Source organism: Thamnophis sirtalis, unplaced genomic scaffold (assembly GCF_051295495.1).
Source record: "Thamnophis sirtalis isolate CommonGarterSnake01/CBP01778 unplaced genomic scaffold, rThaSir2_p1.2 scaffold_6, whole genome shotgun sequence".
NCBI lineage: Eukaryota > Metazoa > Chordata > Lepidosauria > Squamata > Natricidae > Thamnophis > Thamnophis sirtalis.
Window position 1 is genome coordinate 54,055,588 of NW_028261386.1, and position 20,863 is coordinate 54,076,450.

The 20,863-nt window shown below is 38.1% G+C and overlaps 1 protein-coding gene across 1 annotated transcript in view; it reads right to left on the bottom strand.

Annotated features, from left to right (window-relative positions):
- PLB1 (phospholipase B1) overlaps nt 1-20,863 on the bottom strand; it is a 102,515-nt gene that overhangs the window by 55,660 nt on the left and 25,992 nt on the right. Inside the window, exons 18-28 of the mRNA XM_087717892.1 lie at nt 20,784-20,857; nt 20,242-20,285; nt 18,362-18,470; nt 15,314-15,365; nt 14,204-14,284; nt 10,795-10,860; nt 7,890-7,990; nt 6,006-6,087; nt 4,201-4,305; nt 2,421-2,516; nt 598-669 (exon numbers count right to left, since the gene is read on the bottom strand). Of these exons, the coding sequence (XP_087574018.1) occupies nt 598-669; nt 2,421-2,516; nt 4,201-4,305; nt 6,006-6,087; nt 7,890-7,990; nt 10,795-10,860; nt 14,204-14,284; nt 15,314-15,365; nt 18,362-18,470; nt 20,242-20,285; nt 20,784-20,857 (882 nt within the window). The remainder of the gene's footprint in view (nt 1-597; nt 670-2,420; nt 2,517-4,200; nt 4,306-6,005; nt 6,088-7,889; nt 7,991-10,794; nt 10,861-14,203; nt 14,285-15,313; nt 15,366-18,361; nt 18,471-20,241; nt 20,286-20,783; nt 20,858-20,863) is intronic.

Below are 20,863 nucleotides of genomic sequence, written 5' to 3' on the forward strand. Positions count from 1 at the left end.
TTGTTTTATTAACCCAAGAACTCTGGGTGGTACTTTCTTCTAGAAATCATCATGATTCCCTAGACCAGTATATTCTCCAAGAGCCAATATAGAAAGCCACCAATTTTTAGACAGACAATGCAGGTGCAATACCTAAAGAAGGCCAACATGAGAATGCCTTCTCATCCATCTGCCTTCCAGGATTTCAGACATCACTGAGACTAGCGATGTATTAGGTCCTTGGAGTGAGTAAGGGATTCTAGTCAATTCAGATGGAGCCACATCAACACTTTCCCTCAAGTCATTTCTCACTTTCCAGATGCATACATACTTTTTTGGATGTCTCATTTTATGCACAGAAGTTCCTCACTGATGTTAGTGAGGTTGTAGGACATTTCTCGTTTCTATTACGTATGTTAGTGTCAGTATCCTGTCAAGGCTAACCCAGATAATTTTGCAATTGAATAATTCTTTCTATTTTGTAGGATTTATACAGTTCATAGAAAAAAAAACCAGGATGGGGGTGGCAATATTAATCTCACATGCACAGCAAGGATGGGAAAGAAAATAATACTGGAAATTACATTGTACTATAGAGTTCTAAGAAAACTCATTTACCTGGTTTGGACATTTGAGTGTTATCTCAGGTTCAAATCTTTGTATTCTTGTCTTTTCTGCAATGGGTTCCAACTGTAACAAATAATTGGAAAAGATATAGGGCATGGAACAGGAGATGAAAAACAAAAGATGCAGGAATGTATGCCATAAATCATTACAAAGTGTAATCCACAGAGCCTTCAGAGAATTAGGTAATCAATTGAAGTTTGAACTATAATTATCTAATTCTGTAATTTTTAATATATTAAAGATATAATGCACAGGAGAAATAATATTGCAGCAGAAAGTCTGGCTCAGATCTTTTCCAGACAAAAGGATTGCATTGATACAGATGCTACACCCCTTAGGTAAAGCTTAACAAAGTGGGACAATTAATTTCCAAATTAAGTAGCTGAGCTATTACTTCAGAAGGAATATTGCAAATATTTTGCTGTATTTCCTCTGGAATTGCAGTGCAACCAGTTACCCATTTGTGTAGAGTTCACCTCATTCACCTCTCGGAACCATTAGATGGAGTTCTAATTTTTATACTCTGCAATTTATTACCTGGGGAAGAGGATCTATGACAACTCTCCCCAGCCAAATTGCTGTAGCCAACTCACCATGGTCAACTCGCCACAGCCAATTCACCATGGCCAATTTGCCACAGCCAACTCACTGTGGAACAACTTGCCATGGCCAACTCACTGCAGAACAACTTGCAACGGGACAAGAGTTACACTAATATTGACGAAATAATCCAATAGATTCATTAAAGAAAGGATACCAAACGAAGGACAAAATAAAATGTAAAAAATTAAAATATTTTTAAATTATTTTAAATAATTAAATTGAATTGTTGAATTGTCCCACAGTGAATTTGTCAGAATAATGATGATTTAATAGCTGACCAGCTGCTGTAATGTTGTAATATTGTAACATTATAACAATGATGCAATGGTAGCAATGAGTCAGCCGGGTTATTTGACTGCTACGACTATAAGAGGCTATAATATAAGAGAGGCTCTGTGATGGTGTATCTCTCTCTCGTGTGTGCTTTCGTGCTGTAGTTGATGATTGATTGCCTGACTTTGCCTAGTACATATATTTATATATTCCTTGTAGCTAAACCACTATTTGAAGGACAAACCTGTTTACTGTATTTTGCTCCTGGGTTGTCTCCAAATAGTCACACTGTACGCACTCTGACATAGTCGTCCCATGGCTAGTTGTCCTGCGATGAATTGGCCATTGGTAGTTGACCATGGCAAGTTGGCTGTGATGAATTGGCTATGAAGAGTTATCCCATTCCAGAGGGAAGAAGCACCTAACTTAAGAGGATTCTTGGCAGCACACCTTCTCACAAGGCTGGTAGGTAATTAGGAGGGTTTGAGTGGCAATAGCAATGGCTGTCAAAAGGAGCATGAAAGTATCTTAAGACAGGATTCCTAAATCTTATGTTCCTAATAAACTGCAAGTGGACAGCCAATTAAAAATCCATTGTGACACTACCTATGCAATGAATATTATTTCCATAATCAGAAAACAATGGTCTTCATGATGGGTACCCCTTGTTAGTTTTTCTATTGTGGACATTATAAAGTTTCAGTGCCTTTTCCTAGCAGATTTTCTTCAGTTCTCATAGTACAATCATCTCACTTTTCCTGCCTATAGCATAATACAAATGCTAATTCTATAGATGTGAAAGATAAATATCAGGTTCTCATTCAGTTTTTTTTGCTTTGCTTTTAAATTATTCTTAGACTAAGTTGTTAGTACAAAATGTCCACATTCTGAGATTTATGAATGGGACTTAGACAAAATTACCCAGCACAATCTCTTACCATGTTGTTCCACAGCCCCCGAGCAGCCTGGGTGTGAAGCTTCTGGTGGAAATGAAAACAGTCTGGGGCAAAATATGAAGCATCTGGCAGCCCATCCTAAAGGAAGAACCAGACATTATTATTTCCATAAGGGCAAATCTGGAAACAAATGACTATCCAGTTCAAGATATTCAGTCTATATACAGAATAAAGTCTAAATACATGCTGTACACCACAAGCTTCAAATAATTTGACTGTTAGATTATATAACAACAACAACAACATCAACAACAGCAGCAGATGGAAGGGACTTGTAGGTCATCTAGTCCAACCCCCCCCCACCCAAGCAGGAGACCCTACACCAGTGGTGGGTTCCAGATTCCGTTACAACTGGTATGGTTGGAACAGCCCTGGCATCACCCATATGCACACGTGAAGCGCACATCCACATGTGCGCAATGTGCACATGCGCCCTACCTGTCAGCTAGGCTTCCGCGATGCTTCAGCTGCTCAGGGGAGCATCACGCAGGCACTATACATGCCATGCGCATGCGTGGAAGTGCGGAAGCCTTAAAAAACAGGTAAGGAGCTCGGCGGGTGGGCGGGTGGACCCTCCGTACCGGAACAGTATCTGGTGCTCCAGGCTGGCTCTGGTATGCCCGTACCATGGCGTACCACCTGCAACCCACCACTGCCCTACACCATTTGTGACAGATGCCAATCTAGTCTCTTTTTGAAAGCTTCCAGTGATGAAACTCCCACAATTTCTGAAGGCAAGCTGTTCCATTGGTTGATTGCTCTCACTTATTTCCAGGTTGAATCTCTCCTTGATCAGTTTCCATCCATCCAACGCGAAAGCTGTGGGCTGGCATACACTGCATGGCCAAAAGAAGGTTGGCGGCGGGGACGGTGGGACGCTAGCCATATGGCAGCTTGCGGCTTTCATGAGGGAAGACCTTCACGCCTTCCCTTGTGAAAGCCATGAACTGGCATATGCCACATGGCCAAAAGGGGTGTAGCGGTGGTGGCAGGAAGCTGGCGTATGCCAGCCCATGGCCAAAAGGGGGTGGGCGGCGGCGGCAGCGGTGGGAAGTTAACGTATGCCAGCCCGTGGCCGAAAGGGGGTGGGCGGCAGTGGTGGAAGGCTAGCATACGCCAGCTCGCGGCTTTCACAAGCTGGCATACGTGTGGACAAAAGGGGCTGGGTGGCAGCGGCAGGTGGCTAGAGTATTCTAGCTGGTGGCTTTCGTGAGCTGGCATACGCCGCATGGATGAAAGGGGCGGCGGCGGTGGGCGGCTAGCGTATGCCAGTTCACAAAAGCTGCAAGCTGGCATACACCACATGGACTAAGGGGTGGCGGCGGTGGTGGCAGGCTAGCGTATGCCAGCTCACGGCTTATCATGTGCTATCTCTGTTGGAATTACTTTAAATCTGTTCATTCATTCATTATTCAAAATATAGTCCCTTATTTTTCCTGAGAGTTAACTATCTCATGTTAAAGGGAAGAAAACAAGATAAATAATTTCATAGGACTATAACTTCATTTACCTGAGGGTTACCTAATTAAGGTTATGTGTGTCAATGTAGTCTGCTTCCCTTTAAGTCATAGTTGCTTGCAACCATTATGGCTTTGCTATCCTTCTCCTGCCCAAGTAATTCCCAATCTCACTACTATGAGTTGGATTCAGACACAGTCAAATGTAAAGGAAATAATTGAACTCAATGGTATTTAAGTTAGATAGGCCCCATCTATGATTTACAGTTCTCAAAAATGTAGTACATGTATACATTTGCAATTACCAGAGTCTGAGGTATCTCTGCTTTTTCAAACACTGGTTGCACAACCACAGTGAAATCTTCTCTTGTGTCATACCTTCCACTCTCGACTAAGCGATGAGTTTCTTCCTAGCAAAACAAAATCCCATTATAATGTTCCTTTTGGAGCTGCTAAATAGTGAAATGACAAGCTGATATGTCTGTCAAAGATATGCCAAATACAGGAATAATGTTCAACTATTTCTTTGGTTTAGGTGTGTGGGAAGGGGAATACCAATTTTTTCAGAGCATATGAATCTAACCCCCAATTGTCTACACTCTTATGGACCTTGAAACTCAGGACCACACAATAAATAGCACAAGCCCATTAGTGCTTTCCCCCTCCAGCTGACCTATAAGCATGGTTTCCCATCCTTTGAAACTACCAAAGGTCATGGAGTAAAAATTAATCCTTTTCCATCCCACAATTAATCTGATCCATTATTTTTTAGTACATGGGTATTACATACATTTAGTGATTTACAATTTATCTTTCTCTTGCACGCTCATGCATAGACACACATACAGTTGCTAAGATGAAAAGCTACATATGGGTTCACTTGAAATCCTCCAGAAGATTCCCAACCTGTCATTTCATTGTTGCCTATGACTTGAAATGAATTCTGAACATACATCCATGAAAAACCAAAACCTCAAAAGTGGAATTTTACTTGAGATTATATGAAAGGAGAGTAATGGCAGCATTGAAACTAGAAGCCAGGAGGAAACAAGAGTATTTTCCAATAGAAAATAGTCCAGACCTATAGAATTGCAAGAGTTCAAAGGGAGGGTGGGGGGAGACTGGTTTTCTGATTAAATTTGTCCACAAAATTTCACATACCTATTGCTTTGCAAAACAATTAGAATGCCCCCTTTTTTTGTCTGAAAGGGAGGTTTAGTCACAAATCTCCATGTAATATGTGATATGATCTTGAGGCTCTACTTTACACAACTTCAAGTTCTTATTTCTGCCACAGGGTCTTTTCCTCAGATTCCCAATAATAAAAGAAACTGTACCTTCATAACAGTAGACCACTGTATTTTTGCCTCCACTGCAGACAACTATTCTTTGCTGACTGTCAAAATAAGTCACATTTCAAAGCCCAAGTCACTGGGCTTTGCTTCTAATCAGACATTTGATATTTATTGAGCACACAGCAACCTTTTCAAGTCTGTTTGTTCTATCTAACATTGGATGAATTGTTGCATTATTCTTTGTTTAAATATGTAATGTAATAAAATGAAGCAGTGGACTTACAGGCTTTAAAACAGGTTAAGATAATTTCAGTCAGAAAAACACCGTCTCACTTTTCTCAAGAGAGCCAGTATTTTATTAGCCAATTATATAACACAAAGTATTTTTAAAGAAGTTTGATGGAGCCTGTTTCCATTTTAAGTGTATAATTGCAGCTTTCAGTCACTTGTACTTAACGGAATTATGATGTATTTCCATTTTTGAACTTGTAAAGTAAATGTGCATAGGATTGGGCAGTGTGTTTCATTGATAAAAATTAGCTCACCTGATTATTATCTAAAGTTGGCCCAGGAATGCAAAGAAGCTTTTAAATGAAAGTGTGAAAAAGACCAAATTTTGATATTTTGATATTTGTAATTTTGATATTTTAAGTCACTACTTATTATTTTTAAACTAACTTGTTTTTCATTCTTAAAACCAAATCCAGAAGCAGAGTTAGTAAAATGGCAAAAATACCTAATATGTTCACGCTTGGTTTTTAAAAGGATGAGGTGTAGAACACTGCTGTATATTATTTATAATGAATTTCCCTTACCTGATATCTTCTATTTAAAAACTCCACCTTCTCAATTTCAGAGGAATTATCATTAGGTTTGAAAATACATCCACACACTGACCTAGAGGGAAAAAAGGGCACATGTTGACCATACCATTCTTATCTCAGACATTTAAAAAAATGAAACTTTTTACTTTTCATGTCCCATAACCATGTTTCATATGACACATGCTGTGAAAAGCATGTTATGATCAAATAATATTTCTATAGAGATTCTCAATCATGCAAGTCATGGTTGTCCCGAAGTCAATTTTTCAAAAGGCAACTGGACTTTGTTTTTCCTTGAAGGCATTTCACTTTTCATCCAAGAAGCTTCTTCAGCTCTGATCGAATGGTGGAGGATGGAAGGATTTATATTGCTTGCATTCATCTGCTTTTTAGCATTCTTTCTGAGACTGTGGGTTGCTGATGGCATTACTGCTGGTTCAGCATGCAACAATCTTGCGTGCTTGCGTATTTAAACATAAAAAGTTCTGTGCATGCATAAAACATGAAAAAAAAAAACATTTCTGCAAAGAAAGTTGTTCTGTGCATGTGCAGAGTCAAAAATCAAGATGGCGCCACTGTAGGAGAGCCGGTTTGGGGGCGTGGCAGGCCTAGGTTGCTGCCAGTTCCCGCAACCCAGGCCCCTAATTTACTAGCAATTCAGCTGAACCATTCTGAACCGATAGGAACCATTTCTGTTCTGAGAGTTATTGAGGCCACTTGAAGGTTTATCTGTGCCCTCAATAATGCAAATGGGCATGGAACCTTCTAGGAATTGCTGAAAGCACTGCAGTACAATGCATGAGACATGTTCAGATCTTTACACTGGAGAAACATAACAACCACTTTTACAAAAGCATGACACCACAGAACAAATCTATCAGTACAAGATTCAGCAGTCCATCTGTATTTGAAAGACAGCAAAGTCTTTTGAAGACAGCAAAGTCCACGTTGTGGACAGAAAGGACCATTGGTTTGAAAGAGGGGTCAAAGAGACTATCTACATTAAGATTGAACATCCGACTCCCAACAAAGGGGGAAAAATACAACAATACCTATCTCTCTATATAACATAGTCCTTTCAGCAGCTCCAAGAAGGTTCCACACCCATTTGCATTACAGATAAACCTTCAAGTGGCCTCCATGACTCTCAGAAAGAATCCTAATGAGGAGACAACTGAAAGCAATATAAATCTTTCCATCCTCCACCATTTGGTCAGAGCTGAAGAAGCTTCTTGAATGTGAAGTGAAATGTCTTCAAGGAAAAACAAAGTCTAGTTGCCTTTTGAAAAAGCACCTTTGGGTCAAACAATATTGACTCCTCCGATTGAATTGTGTAAGTATCACATATGATTTCATGGAGTACAGCTTTTTTGTAATACACTATACTTCTTGGATTTGAGTCATTGCTCTTTTCTATGAATAGAAGCCTCACAATGGATTGTTCAAAATATTCCTGCCATCAGAAAAATAATTGGGAAATGCATTTGCCTATCTCTCTTCCACTGTAAACCTTTGTATCTTCAATGGCAAGGTATCAAACTGATGGCATCATGTTGTCACGTGACGTATCACAACTTTTTTCCCCTTCACTGAAAATGTGGGTGGGCGTGGCCAGCACAGGACGCATCCACCCTGTGGGCCATGAGTTTAACACCCCTGCTCTATGCAGCAGATTTGATGACAAACCCCCTCCAATAATCTATGACCTTCCAAGACTATTTCTATACATTTAGATAGCGCATATTCGGTTTATATTTCCATAGTGCAACAATAAGAATGAATAAAAGGCAATTGCTTAAGTTTAAGAGGAGCCATTATCAGCACAGATATTGGGGATTTTTCCCAGTTCCAGCACAATATCAATTCATTTCAAACCTCATAATCAATCTTGGGCAGTAAATGCTCGTCTCCTGATACAGTTTCCTCACAGGTATCACATTAAGTAGTGATACCAGGTTCACAAATGTATGAGGCACCTGGAAAGAGATACGTGTAAAAGAGAATGAGCCAAGTGGTTCTTTTACAAATGTAGTACATAAGAACTGCCAGATGACTCTATGAGGCAGTGAAGTTGGGAAAAGTAACTATAGCCAGGCAGAAACACTTCTCACCCAATATTCCCATCCATTGATTAACTCACAACTTTACTTACAAGCATCCAAGCTGGTGTTTGCAGCTGATTGTGATAACTGAGCCACACCCTGAAATTTTCCCCACTCAGGCCCTTAGCTTACAAAGCAAATGCTAAAACAGAGTGTTGGAACAAAGATTTGGAGGTCCAAGCCGCTGCCCATAGCAGAAGATTCCATAACGTTCTGGACAAATGGCTGTCCAGTCTCTTCTTTAAAATATCTGGTGAAGTGAAATGAGGATTTCTGGAGCTAAGCTCTCTCATTAATTGTTCTCATTGTCAGGAAACTTCTTCTTAGTTCTAGGCTGAGGTGGGTTCCTACCAGTTTTGACTGGTTTGGCCGAACTGATAGTAAATTGGCGACCTGAAACCGGCAGCAACTCAGGTTTGCCAAGCATCTGAACTGGTTCTCTTGGGAGCACCGTAGGTGCTGCCATCTTGTTTTTGCCTTCTGTGCATGCGCAAAGCAATTAGTAGCACACATCAAGCATGTGCGGGGCGTGTCTCTAAGTGAACTGGCAGTAGCAGCAGCCGGAACCCATCCCTAGTTCTAGGTTGGATCTCAGGCAATATCTGGAGATTGGCAGCTATTACAAGCAGGCAAGGGGACTCTGATTCAACTATCTGGACCATAAGCTACAGCGAATAGCATATCCTAGTGGGAGTCCCACTTGGAGCTTTGCCAGGAGCTTGGCAGCAACTAGAAGAGTAGCACCCACATTGAAAAAGCTCCTGATCTTTAACTATCAGTAATTTATCCTAACTTTCAGAAGAATTTTTGGAAAAAGGCAAAAGTTATGTGCTATTTTATAGATTTGGGGGCATTTGTCTGAACTGAACACGACTGAGTATAAAGGACTGAGTGTTAAAGATACATTTGTGTAGCAACAGCAACTTGGAAGTCCAAGAAGGAGGAAGTTTATAACAATAGCTTGTTGTTGGGGGAAGTTGTTGCTACAGTTAAGCATTCTGTTGATTTGCTTAATCAATCAATCAAACCTTTATTGTCAATGCACAACAATGCATTGCAATGAAATTGAGCCTCCCTTGGGGCAGCCCACCCACCCCCAAAACCACAGAATACATCTCAGCAACTCAATAAATAAAAAAGAAATCTCTAAACCCAAATAAGTAATAACTAGCACACATTCCCACATACATACCAGTATATGTATATAACTTCAGCACAGGTTTTTACCACTTTCTCCAATACCCCATCTGGACCTACAGCTTTATTAGGATTTAGGGCCTTCAATACAGCTCTCACTTGGTGTTCACGCATGGTGAGTGGCTCGGAATTGGAGGGCCGGTGGGCTGGGGCTACAGGGTAAGGTCACTTGACCTCGTAGCGGGCAAAGAAGGTGTTCAACTCCTCCACCAATGAGGCTTCGGCATTGACTGTCTTTATTGTATTGCCATTATAGTTGGATAGGTGCTGCAGCCCCTGCCACACCTGCCTCAGGTTGTTCTCTGCTAGATGGTTTTCCACCTTATGTTTATATTTTTGTTTAGCTACCTTAATGCCTCTCCTTATATTGGTCCTGGCCTCATTGTATATATCTCTTTCACCTGCCTTAAAGGCAGAATTCCTATGCTATACCATGGTGTGTCCAATCCTTGGAAAGCCAAAAAACCTTCTAAACCCAATCTTCATAATAGTGAAGATTGACGCTCACTATTTTTTGCTTCAGTGGACAAAGTTTTAACGAAAAGATCCCTTGGAAAACAGAAAGTTATAAATATAATTCTCTCTCTCTGAATGATTTTATTAAGACCTCTAAGGAAAGCTCTCCAGATGAATGATTTCAGTTGGCAGTCATATATATCCATGACTGCTAATCTGAATCATGCTTATCCATAAGTGCAATTAAAGATTGAGGGGCAGAGCATACTGAAAAGCATGTGACAGCCATAGATAGAGCCCATGGCTGCTTTGAGAACTATATATCACAATCAGAAAACTTAGATCCAATTCAAAGTACTCTGTCTGACTTGTAGGACTCAGGACTTAGGAACCCTGTGTCTGAGGGACTTCCCTTCCCTCTCATGGCTTATAACAGGAGTCTCCAATCTTAACAGCTTTAGCTAGCTGGGGAATTCTGGGAGTTGAAGTCCACAGGTCTTAAAGTTGCCAAGATTGGACACCCCTGTCTTATAACAATACCACACATTCCTTTTGGAATGTCTCTTCCATCTGGGTTTTGCTCTTTTCGGATCTGCTCTGCAAAGGTGCTCATTTACCTGCCCTCTATTTTAACGAGCTTTGCTACTACTTTTACATGGGTATGCCAGTTTCTGTTTGTAAAGACATTTAAAATGGTGGCAGTTCTGAAAAGCTTTTGAGAAGCATTTCAAAAATAGGAATCAATAATGCAAATGCAAATGAATTGAATATTTTTTTTAAAAAAAATGGAAATAAAGAATGCCAAAATTTCACCAGATTTTCAGTGGGAACATTTTTTGTTGCAATATTTGATGACCTTATGAGATCTGGGCCCCTTATATTTGCAGTTACAATAAAGTTACAGTACTCCTCTGAAGTATTCTTGCAGGCAATCCTTGCAACTTGGAAATCATTGTCTTAAAGAAACTTTTGATTCTAATAATTCACCCAATCATTTCCCCTTTTAGCAGAGACCCCTTTGATACCTCTTTATGGAGTAAATCCAGCGCTGACTGTATGTTCATTATGTAGTACTCAGGAGAACTTTTTATCTATAAAAGAAAAGGATAACGATGAATTTTGTGCAAAATAAGCTGCTAGTTGCTCTTTCTTATCACATCACTATTTATGCACATTTGGCAATTGAAAATTTCAATGTATACTAATGTGCATCTTTCACAAATGACATAATGGCCTTCTTTCCACGATATGTTTGACATAATCCAGTTGTTTTGAATCTCCCAGACACAGTAATTGGATCAAAAGTAGTAATGAGTTTCAATCTGGATATGAACCATGTTAGATCGGCAGTGAAAAAAAGCAGTTCAAAGTGTTTTGAACAAAACATTCCAAATGAAACTTGTTTTGCAACTGGAGCACCTCTGGAACACCTCACATCACTTTCATTTCAGAGGGTTTACCTCAGGAAACCATTAAACTGCACCCTCAGAAAAGAACGGTCTGAAGAACAATATAGTCTGGAGACAAACAGAATTTTCTAAATAGTAAATCAATCATTACTATTTTGTAAAAAGAGAATCCCTGCCCAGATTGTTTCTTAGATTCTATGAGCATTTCTGCCTAGAAATTTTAGAAAAGTCTCTATGGCATCACATGGTTCTTTTTTTGATGTCTCAGACTGACAGTAGTGAGTATGGAAAAGAAAGAGAAGGGAGAGAAAAGAAAAGCTGGTACAGCTGTAAGATAACCTATGAGTCTCATACATCTCTCACTCACTTAGGCTTCTCTCTGTTTTCTGTTGTCCTTCCATTCAGCCATTCTATGACTGCCATGTCTAGATTATGCAAAAATGGATGACCATTAGATGGCAGAAAACTGAATTGACCATATCTCTTTGTCATCTAGCAGTTAGCCACATTTTTGAAGCCCAGATATGACAGCTGCACCACATCTACTTTGCTATTTCCTGACCAGCATCACCTGCCTCTCTTCTGTCCTCCCTCACAGAGGGCAAAAATCAGACTGTGAGGAAAAGAGCTGAAAAGGCTTTTGCTTCCTCAACCTTCACCTGTCTGTTCATGCCCGACTAGCTCTTGACACCATTTCAGCAAAAGGGAAAACCAATGCTAGCTGCAAATCCTGGAAGGAGAGGAGAAGGATAAGGTATACCAGCCAGCTCCAAAAACAGACCCCTTTCCATGTCATTTATGCCAGATGTAGTGTTTGCAAAGCATGACACAGAACATATGAGAACTACTTAAAATTTACTATGTAAAGAAACCAGGTATGGGACAGTTTGGACTGAATTTCCAGGATACCAGATCAAAATATGATCATCTATAATATTTAATGTATATTTAGAATATAATCATTATTGGGTTGTTATTAAAATAAAATTATTCTGTTGTTTCCAAAGCGTCTGCCTGAATGTTGGAGATGCAGCTATAAACAAGGAACTTTCTACCATATATGATGGCCATGTCCCAAAGCCAGGGATTACTGGCTCAAAATAAAGAAATGCCTAGAAGAAATTACAAGACAAAAGATGGAGCTGAAACCAGAAATATTCCTATTGGCATATTAAGGGAAAACATGAGTTAAAAATTTCAATACATAATACTACATATATTAACTGCAGCTAGAATCATTTTTGCTCAAAATTGGAAACAGAACAACACCCTCTCCGATCTAATGATAATAAGAAAGATACTTGAGTGTGCAGAGATTGATAGGTTAACCATGGAATTGAAGGATAGAGAAGAATCGGAATATTCTAAAATATGGAGTACATGGTACAATTGGCTGGAAGATAGATGTAAAGCTACTATATAAGGAATATGTAAGATTTATATTAAAAAGAGAGGGAAATGTATATATCTGTAAATATTGTTATAATTTAAATGAGTATATAATTCATAGTATAGTAATCTATATAACTACTGTTAATATGAGTGACATCGATACAGAAATCCTATAACGAGTGTGTTGTTTTTAATGTTGAAATATGTTTAATAAAATTATTTAATTTTAAAAAATAAGATTATTTTATTTACTTCACTTGGCCTTTTGCAAAGATTAATGTAGTACTTATTCTTATTTGTTTAATTCGCTTATCCTGAAACTAATGCATAAAAATACTCAAAAATTAGAAGCTGAGCAAAACTTTCATGTAAATATGTACCATACCACCAATTTTGCTGCAGTTTGCACATGTCATGGATTATGACCAAAATAGAATTAAACCTATAACACATTGGAGTTTGAAAGGTTGGAGAAATCAGGAGCCCTTAAAAATTTGCTAAAAATAATAATTAGAAGTAGCATTTAAATGCTATCTAACCATTCCCAAAGTAGATCTATGAAAACCAACCCTGAAATACATATTTAATTACATTTCTCAGTATGTTGATAAGAGCCAAAAGAAAGAAAGTTTATCATTTGAAGGCATTCATAAATAAGCATTTTACTACCATCTTATCATGATTAACTTTAAAAAAGGGAAAGGAATCTCAGTGTTTTGATCCAAGTTACACAAATGGCAGATCTAGGGATCCAAACTGTCATTAAGTAAGAAAGGTACAAACCTTGCCTGTTTATTATCAGCTCTGTTGGCATCTGCCTTTATCAACAGAAAAGTATCTATAAAATGAAGTAGCACTGATATACTAATCAGTGGAAGTTCTCAAAGATATGAAATTACAGGAGATAAAAAACACTTTCAGGTTGAATGACCTCAAGGCCCTGCATGAAGACATATACTTGTTTTTCTTCAAAATACTGATTCAGCAATGGCCCACTATCATCCTCTCTAAAATGCCCATCGTACCAGTGAAGAATGGCTGCCGTTCAATGTAGTGTTTCCACTGAGTTAGCAACAAAAGTTCTAAGAAAGGGTCAGTAGCAGGTTTTGAGTCAATCCCAGTGTAATTCTTCTTGAGTGGAAGTGTAAAGTCTAAGCCTCGATTTCTTATTAGGACAGAGTTTGCCTGTTTGTGATCCTATGGGACTCAAGCTGTTTTAGTCTATGGTTTCTCATGAAAACTCATGCCATTTAATACAAGTTGGAAAAGATACTACCAGAATCTTTCTGATTTCTTTTTGCCATATTTGTAATAGCTTCCTGTGAAATTAATGAATATCTTACCATGTCCTATTGTCAACCCGAATATTATTCAGCAGGCATGATATTACATGGAACAATTCTAATATTAAATGAAGCCATGTGAAGGACAGATTCTATGCACATATTCATATATACATACATGCATTCATGCACACACACACATGCACACACACATCACTGAGCACTTGGAAAATTCCTACTAACATATCTAGAAATAAGCATTTAGATCACATACAGTTTTTTTAAAAATTGGGGAGGGAAAAATTGGGGAAAATGTATTAGGAATAATTGTAAAATATATGGAAACTTACAGAATCATTACAATAATCACAAAGGTCATTTCCTCCTATAAAAAGGGTTATGATCTTCCAATCTTCTTGGAAATTTATGTTCTGTATTAGGAGGAAAAGGAAGAGAATAGACATAAAGAAAAATACTTGCGTTAACATCTTAGAAAGAGTTAATAGAATAATTTTTAGGAGAACAGTCAATTTGTTTTTTTTTAGACCAGCATGTAGCTAGGAAACCAAGGAAGCAATCTTAAATGTCGTTTTAATATACTAATCTGTTATGCAAAATGAAAAATCACAGATTTCTTTTACAGAAACCTCTTTGAAATCCACTTGCTATGAAGCACTGCTGCTCTAAGAATGCCTGGTTCATTAGGATGCTATTTCATTATGAAATTGGCTCTACAACACCAGACTTAAGAAGTATATTGAATTGATTTGATGGTAATTAGTATGCTAGTGTATTGTACCAACACTGCAGTGGGAAATGTTAGCTTTTGCCTATGGAAATCTAGGGTTCACTTTTCAGTATTGCCTGTTCAATGGTCAGAGGGGACAAAACTACTAAGGAGAGTGGGGACTTCATGTATGCTTTCAAATCTAATTAGGGACATTTTGTTTTGTACAAGATCAAAAGTGGTGTATTTCTTGTGAGATGGCATCTAGTTGCTTCCTGTAGTTTTACTACCTTACACAATTTTGCAAAAATATGTTGCCTGATAATTGGAAATGCCAAAAAATCATGAAGCATATTTAAAACTATTTTAAATAAATTATCTTTCAAACCAAACTCAGCTCCAGATGACTTCATAGACACATCACATAGTTTATGGCAGGTGTTTGTCATTGTCTCTTTCCAGAATAGGTTTTTTTTATCCTGTAATTTTCTTAGGATCTCCTATTGTCTACCATTCAAGTCCAACTCTAATTAGATTTTTGAGATCAGCCAAAGTTGGTAGAATGTTGCTACCAATAAGACCTTAAATTGTTAAACAGAATCAAATCTATTTCTTTTCTCAGTGAAACAATTAAAGATAGCAGCCACTAATAAGATAGAAAAGGACAGAACCTCTGTCAACAATAAAAAGTCACAATTGTTTGTTGAAAAAGTTCATATCAACAGAAACTCACAGAATCATTCTTCATCAAATTTATTAGCTTTCTGGTCTGTTGTATCATTTCACTGAAAAATAAAATAAAAGAGGCAAGCAAATATTAGGAGCAACACAGCAGTTCAGACTATCATTCTGAAAACACAAAGCAGAAATAATACTGTAATTCATAGAGCCTATTTCACAGATGAATTTTTCAAGCAAACAATGAAGCAATGAAGCAATTTGGAATGTATGGACAAGGATGAATAATGACAAGGAGGCTAATATAAATGACCCATAAAAGGTTACTTCATCAAACTTATGTAACCAATTTTTTGATTGAGCAACATGGCAACTGACACTTTGCATGCAATGCACCTACAAATTGGATCTCTCTGTGTACACCTACGGATTGGATCTCTCTTTGTATAGTCTGGTGTATATCCCGTATGTGTTTCTACATACAGAATACAGAGCAATGAGTCTGCTCTTTGTTTCTACATGAGAGATTGCAACAGGATTCTGTAAAATGTCTCTGCCAAATAAAGTAGATTTATTGCATCCTGTGTTTTGCTTGTAGTGCTATAGACAGAAGAAAAGGGAAAAAGGAAAAAGAATCCACATGCTATGTTATGGTTCAAAATGTGATGTGTTTCAGACAAGATTCTTTGTCAAGGATACTGTAAATACTTGCTAAAACATCTTCATGGAACTATTTTAAAAAGAGGTATTTTTTTTGTTTTCAAAGATAGTTAATCCTTGCTATGATAGCTGATATTTAATAATGCTCACCAGAAGCTGTCCTTGCCCTTTATGATATGCAGAGTGACAATATCAATAGAGTATTCAAAATATAAATGTTCTCACATTAATATGATGCACAAATGAAAAACATATGGTCAAATACTGCTTAAGATAGTCATAAAAATGCCTCTCTTATATCCATAGTTCACATATCTCCTGACAGTTTCTCACCAATATTATAACTACTTATTATTATTACTATCATATTTATTATATATTTATGTCTACAGCTACTTTCGTCTCCCGCCCCCCCCCACATCTACCCTTCAAATCTACCCTTATGTTATAAATACCAGCACTTTACTTTTTTTTAATGCAAAACCTCACTTGTAGGTAATGCTGCAAATAATTAAACTCAGCTTGTACTCCATTCTATACATTTACAGTATGTCTTTGTATAAACTTTGGATCTGATCAGCTACCCCCCACATCTACCCTTATGTTATAAATACCAGCACTTTACTTTTTTTTTAATGCAAAACCTCACTTGTAGGTAATGCTGCAAATAATTAAACTCAGCTTGTACTCCATTCTATACATTTACAGTATGTCTTTGTATAAACTTTGGATCTGATCAGCACTGTGCCAACTCAGTATTGAGGTTCTCTTTACCTATTGTCTCCTGTACTCATCAGGCCCAGAATTGGTATTCCACAACACAATTCTGTGATAAATGTTAATTATCATCCCATATATTCCAAGATGATTGTGGCACTACTCCCAAGGGCAGAATTAAACTAAAGGTAGGTTCCCCTCACACATATGTGCTAGTCGTTCCTGATTCTAGGGGGAGGTACTCATCTCTGTTTCAAAGCAGAAGAGCCAGCGCTGTCTGAAGATGTCTTCTTGGTCATGTGGCCGGCATGACTAAATGCCAAAGGTGCACTGAATGCTTGTTAGCTTCCCACCAAAGGTGGTTGCTATTTTTCTGTTATCTGACCAAATATATTTTAGACTTTTAATTGTATAATTTTGGCAACTGATTAAACTTGAATTAATTTTCAGATGAATGATGCACAGGTTATAAACATTCCCCCCTCCTTCTTATGCCCTATGTTTAGCTGTTATGTGGTATATCCACAAGGAGGCTAATGCTTTTCTTTCACTACATGTTGTTGTGGTCCAGTTGTAAGAGGAAATAATGTTTTTAACTCTTGTTATAAACTGTGATAGACTATAGGCTCCAATGCCCTTTTGCACTGACATCCTCATTTGTGCTTCACTAGAGATTAAAAACCTCTTTTAAACAAACCATGGTTTTGGAATTAATGTTTATTTTAATCTGAATTGAATGCTGACCTTCCCACTAGCTTTCAGCCAGCAAATCTTCGTTTAGAGCTATTCTAAAGGACTGGTCACTCTGAAATCTCCAATAACAGTTTAAATAGCATAAAGGAAGGCATATTCACAATAGAGCTATATCCTGATTGTTTCCAATCACCTTTCTGGAGATAAGGTAAGGTAAAAAGAAATGACAGTCTCCAGGTCTCACTACAGCACAGTTCCTAAAGTAGGAAATCTACAGAATGTTGCCTCTCAGAACTGCATCAGCAGACACCATAATATGCCTTATGTTTGATCAACTCCTCTTCTAAAATGGCCCCAGATAACTGGAAGTTGAAATATAAGTATTAAAATAGGTAATTACACGGGTTTGAAATTTATTGTTACATTAATAAGGAGCAACTTGAGAACTGATTCATCTAATCAGCTAAAAACCTTTTGAGCAAGCAGTTTGGCAGCACTGCTCCCTTAGGTCCTTAAGCCTGAGGTTTTAAAGTTTGCTGGGCTTTTTTCTTTTTCTTTTTTGCTTTTTTTTCACACACATACCTCCAATCTGACAAAAAGGGGGAGGGAGTCTTATGGAATAAGAAGATGGAAGAAACAGAATTACATGTTGTAAAGATATTGGGAATGAAGTTTTGTTATGTTTATCTGCAGAAATAGTAAAGCACATTTAAAAGGTGGAAATATAAAGCTCTTTGCTGGCAGAAAAATTACAGTGATAAATTAGAGCCAACTGTAACATTTAAAAAAGTGAAGTAGCTAAAACCACCCTTTCCCGAGTTTGTAAACTTGACACTCACTAACCTGCCCCAATTCTTCAAAAATGGACAAGTTTTTAATAAAATAATAAAGTAATAAAAACAAAGTTGTAATAAAAACAAAATTCTATCTCTGCTTATTCGGGTGTTATTAAAATAATACTTTTGTTATTGAAATAATAAATTACTCTCACAAGACAAACATATTAATCGATCTCCACTTTCTGGTTGCTTACCCAGAATGAGCTCCTGACACAGCTTGGTTCAAGTAAGAGTTAGGTTTGTTCTGTTTTCCGTTGCCAATGGAAAAGCCCACTAGAGAAGGATTGAACTCACGAATAATGTCTAGGAAAGAATGGCAGGCAGATATATACATTTCTTTTTCACTTGGATGCAACAACAACAAATACCCCCAAAACTAATCTGGTGATATACTCTAGCTGGATACTTGTCAGTTTGGGTTTAGCCTAATATGGGTACAAAAAAGTTTATGGACATAGAGGAATATATCTCAATTTTCATGATATCTTGCAGTACCAATTCTGAAGATTTCAACTATTGTACATTATTATACGGTATAATGATTGTGATCAGACATTTGTTGAAAATAGCATTAGGAATTTTCTGCTTGACACTGTCATTTGTAGGCTCCTAAAAGTCTTTGTCTTTCATCATGCTTTTGTCTTTGTCATCATGCTTTTGGGTATTTTTATGAAACTGGTGGTAGAGGCTATCAAGAAATGTTAAGAGGATCTATTAAAAACTGATAATATCCAAATCCATATCTGCTCATTATCTGATTACATGGCCAGGCAGGTGATGAATCAGTGTATGGATTCAGTCATGGATTAGATGAACAAATAAAGATGGGAGCTAGATGGCTCTCACCACTGGAAATTGGGTGTGCAATTTATTTTAGTTAAGGATGAGTGGCATATGGGTTTTAGTGTTCTATCATGTCTGCTGTTTTGCTGGTGTGAGCCAGTTATTGGTGTGAAGGAAAAAAGAAAAGACCAGTTTACTTCTGGTCTTGAAGGGAAAACAGGCCTGGTCTGACAGGCCTAATGGGCTGACCCGGCCACTAGTCAGGGCTGGCATGAGGAGATTAGGAGTCCATTAGTACAAATAAGTATGTAAGTGGGAACTAGAGCCCTAGGGGGACACCCATTTCTTCAATTGATGTGGGGCATGCTGCTAATCTAACCAAAAATTGGAGGGAAGGAGGGGGTTCCCTGAAAGAAAGGAAATGAAAACCCAGAGGACCAAGAAGTCCATGCAAAGTCCAAGAATGGGAAGAAGGGCCCCATCTGGCTGCAGATGGCAACTTCTCCAAAGATGAGGTGATGTGGAAAAAGACAGTTGCTGGCAAAGAGGTCCTGGTGGTTTTTTTGAGGGGGGGGGGAGTGGACCAAAGAACCTGAGAAGTTTTTCCTTCAACAGAGAAACATTAGGTATTTTGGCTGAGTTGGAGAAGATGAAGCCACACTGAGCAAATAATACAATAATTCCCAGTCCTTTCTTTACTTTTCCCTTTCCCTCTTGTCAAGATCAGAAATGGGGAGGAAGAAGAAGAGAAAGGGAAGGAAGCAAGACGGGTAGAGAGAGATGGACTGGATGTGGAAGGAAACCTTGACACCAGGACACCAGCATTTTTTTAGCCCATATAAATATCTTTTGTAAATCACCTTGTATAGTAAAGTATACCTGCTGTGCTTCTGTGTCTGTTGCCATCTTTGCAAAGAAATACATCTTCAGTTCAGAAACTGTGACACTAATACAGTGGGTTATGGTGACAGGTTGCAATCCCTTTAAAAGGATTGCTCCAGGTCTAACATACTCCTGGAGGCCTAAATCATTAGGGGTATTCTTATTGCAGGTTTCTCTAGAATAATTATATAGAACCTACCAAGAACCTATGAAATGATAAATGCAAACACGACAGCAAATTAGAGCATTTAGTTTCAGCAGCTTTCTGCTTCCTATATTCCTACCGGTCCTGGATTCTGGAATGCAAAGTGGTTTCATCTGACAACTTGCTAAACGTTTTCTCAAGTCTGCTTCCTAAATTATGAAAGAGTTTTACAAATATGCCAACCTCTAAGAAAGAGATACTTACTTGCTAACGTTGTGACTGTTGTTAGGTTTTCATTTCCACCAACGCTGCAGAGTTGGGACAAGGTAAGGAAAACAAGAAAAAGAAAGCAAACAAGAAGGATATATTTGGAATCAGTGGTGATATTTCAAACATTTAACAATCTCTTTTTATTTGAACTGTGGAATCAGACCTGAGACTCAACACCCCATTTATCTAAGGCACTTCGTGGTTCTTGGCTCCAGACTAGAACCAAGAATTCTTGACTAATTCAGCTTCAGCAAAGCTGCAGCATCAGATGCTTTCAGCCAGCACTTTCCTAGAATCTGAAGACCCAAAGGCTGTTCAATTTTCAGTTTTAAGTTGCTGTTTTACTTAGGATCACCATCCAAATAAAATGGAAGGTAACCCAAATTGTAAGCATAAACATTTGAGGATTTCTCCAAAACAGAAATGTACTTCTTATACTTTATATGAACAGGTAGCAAACTGATTTTTAACACCCATGGAAACAAAACAGACTGCGGATTTTGGATAATCAAAAGTACTTAGGTTAGAGCACTCACCTCCATGAAAGACCTCGATATTCTATCAGCAATTCAATAAGATTGTTTGGTGAAGCTCCAGCCCCAACTGCTGACTGATA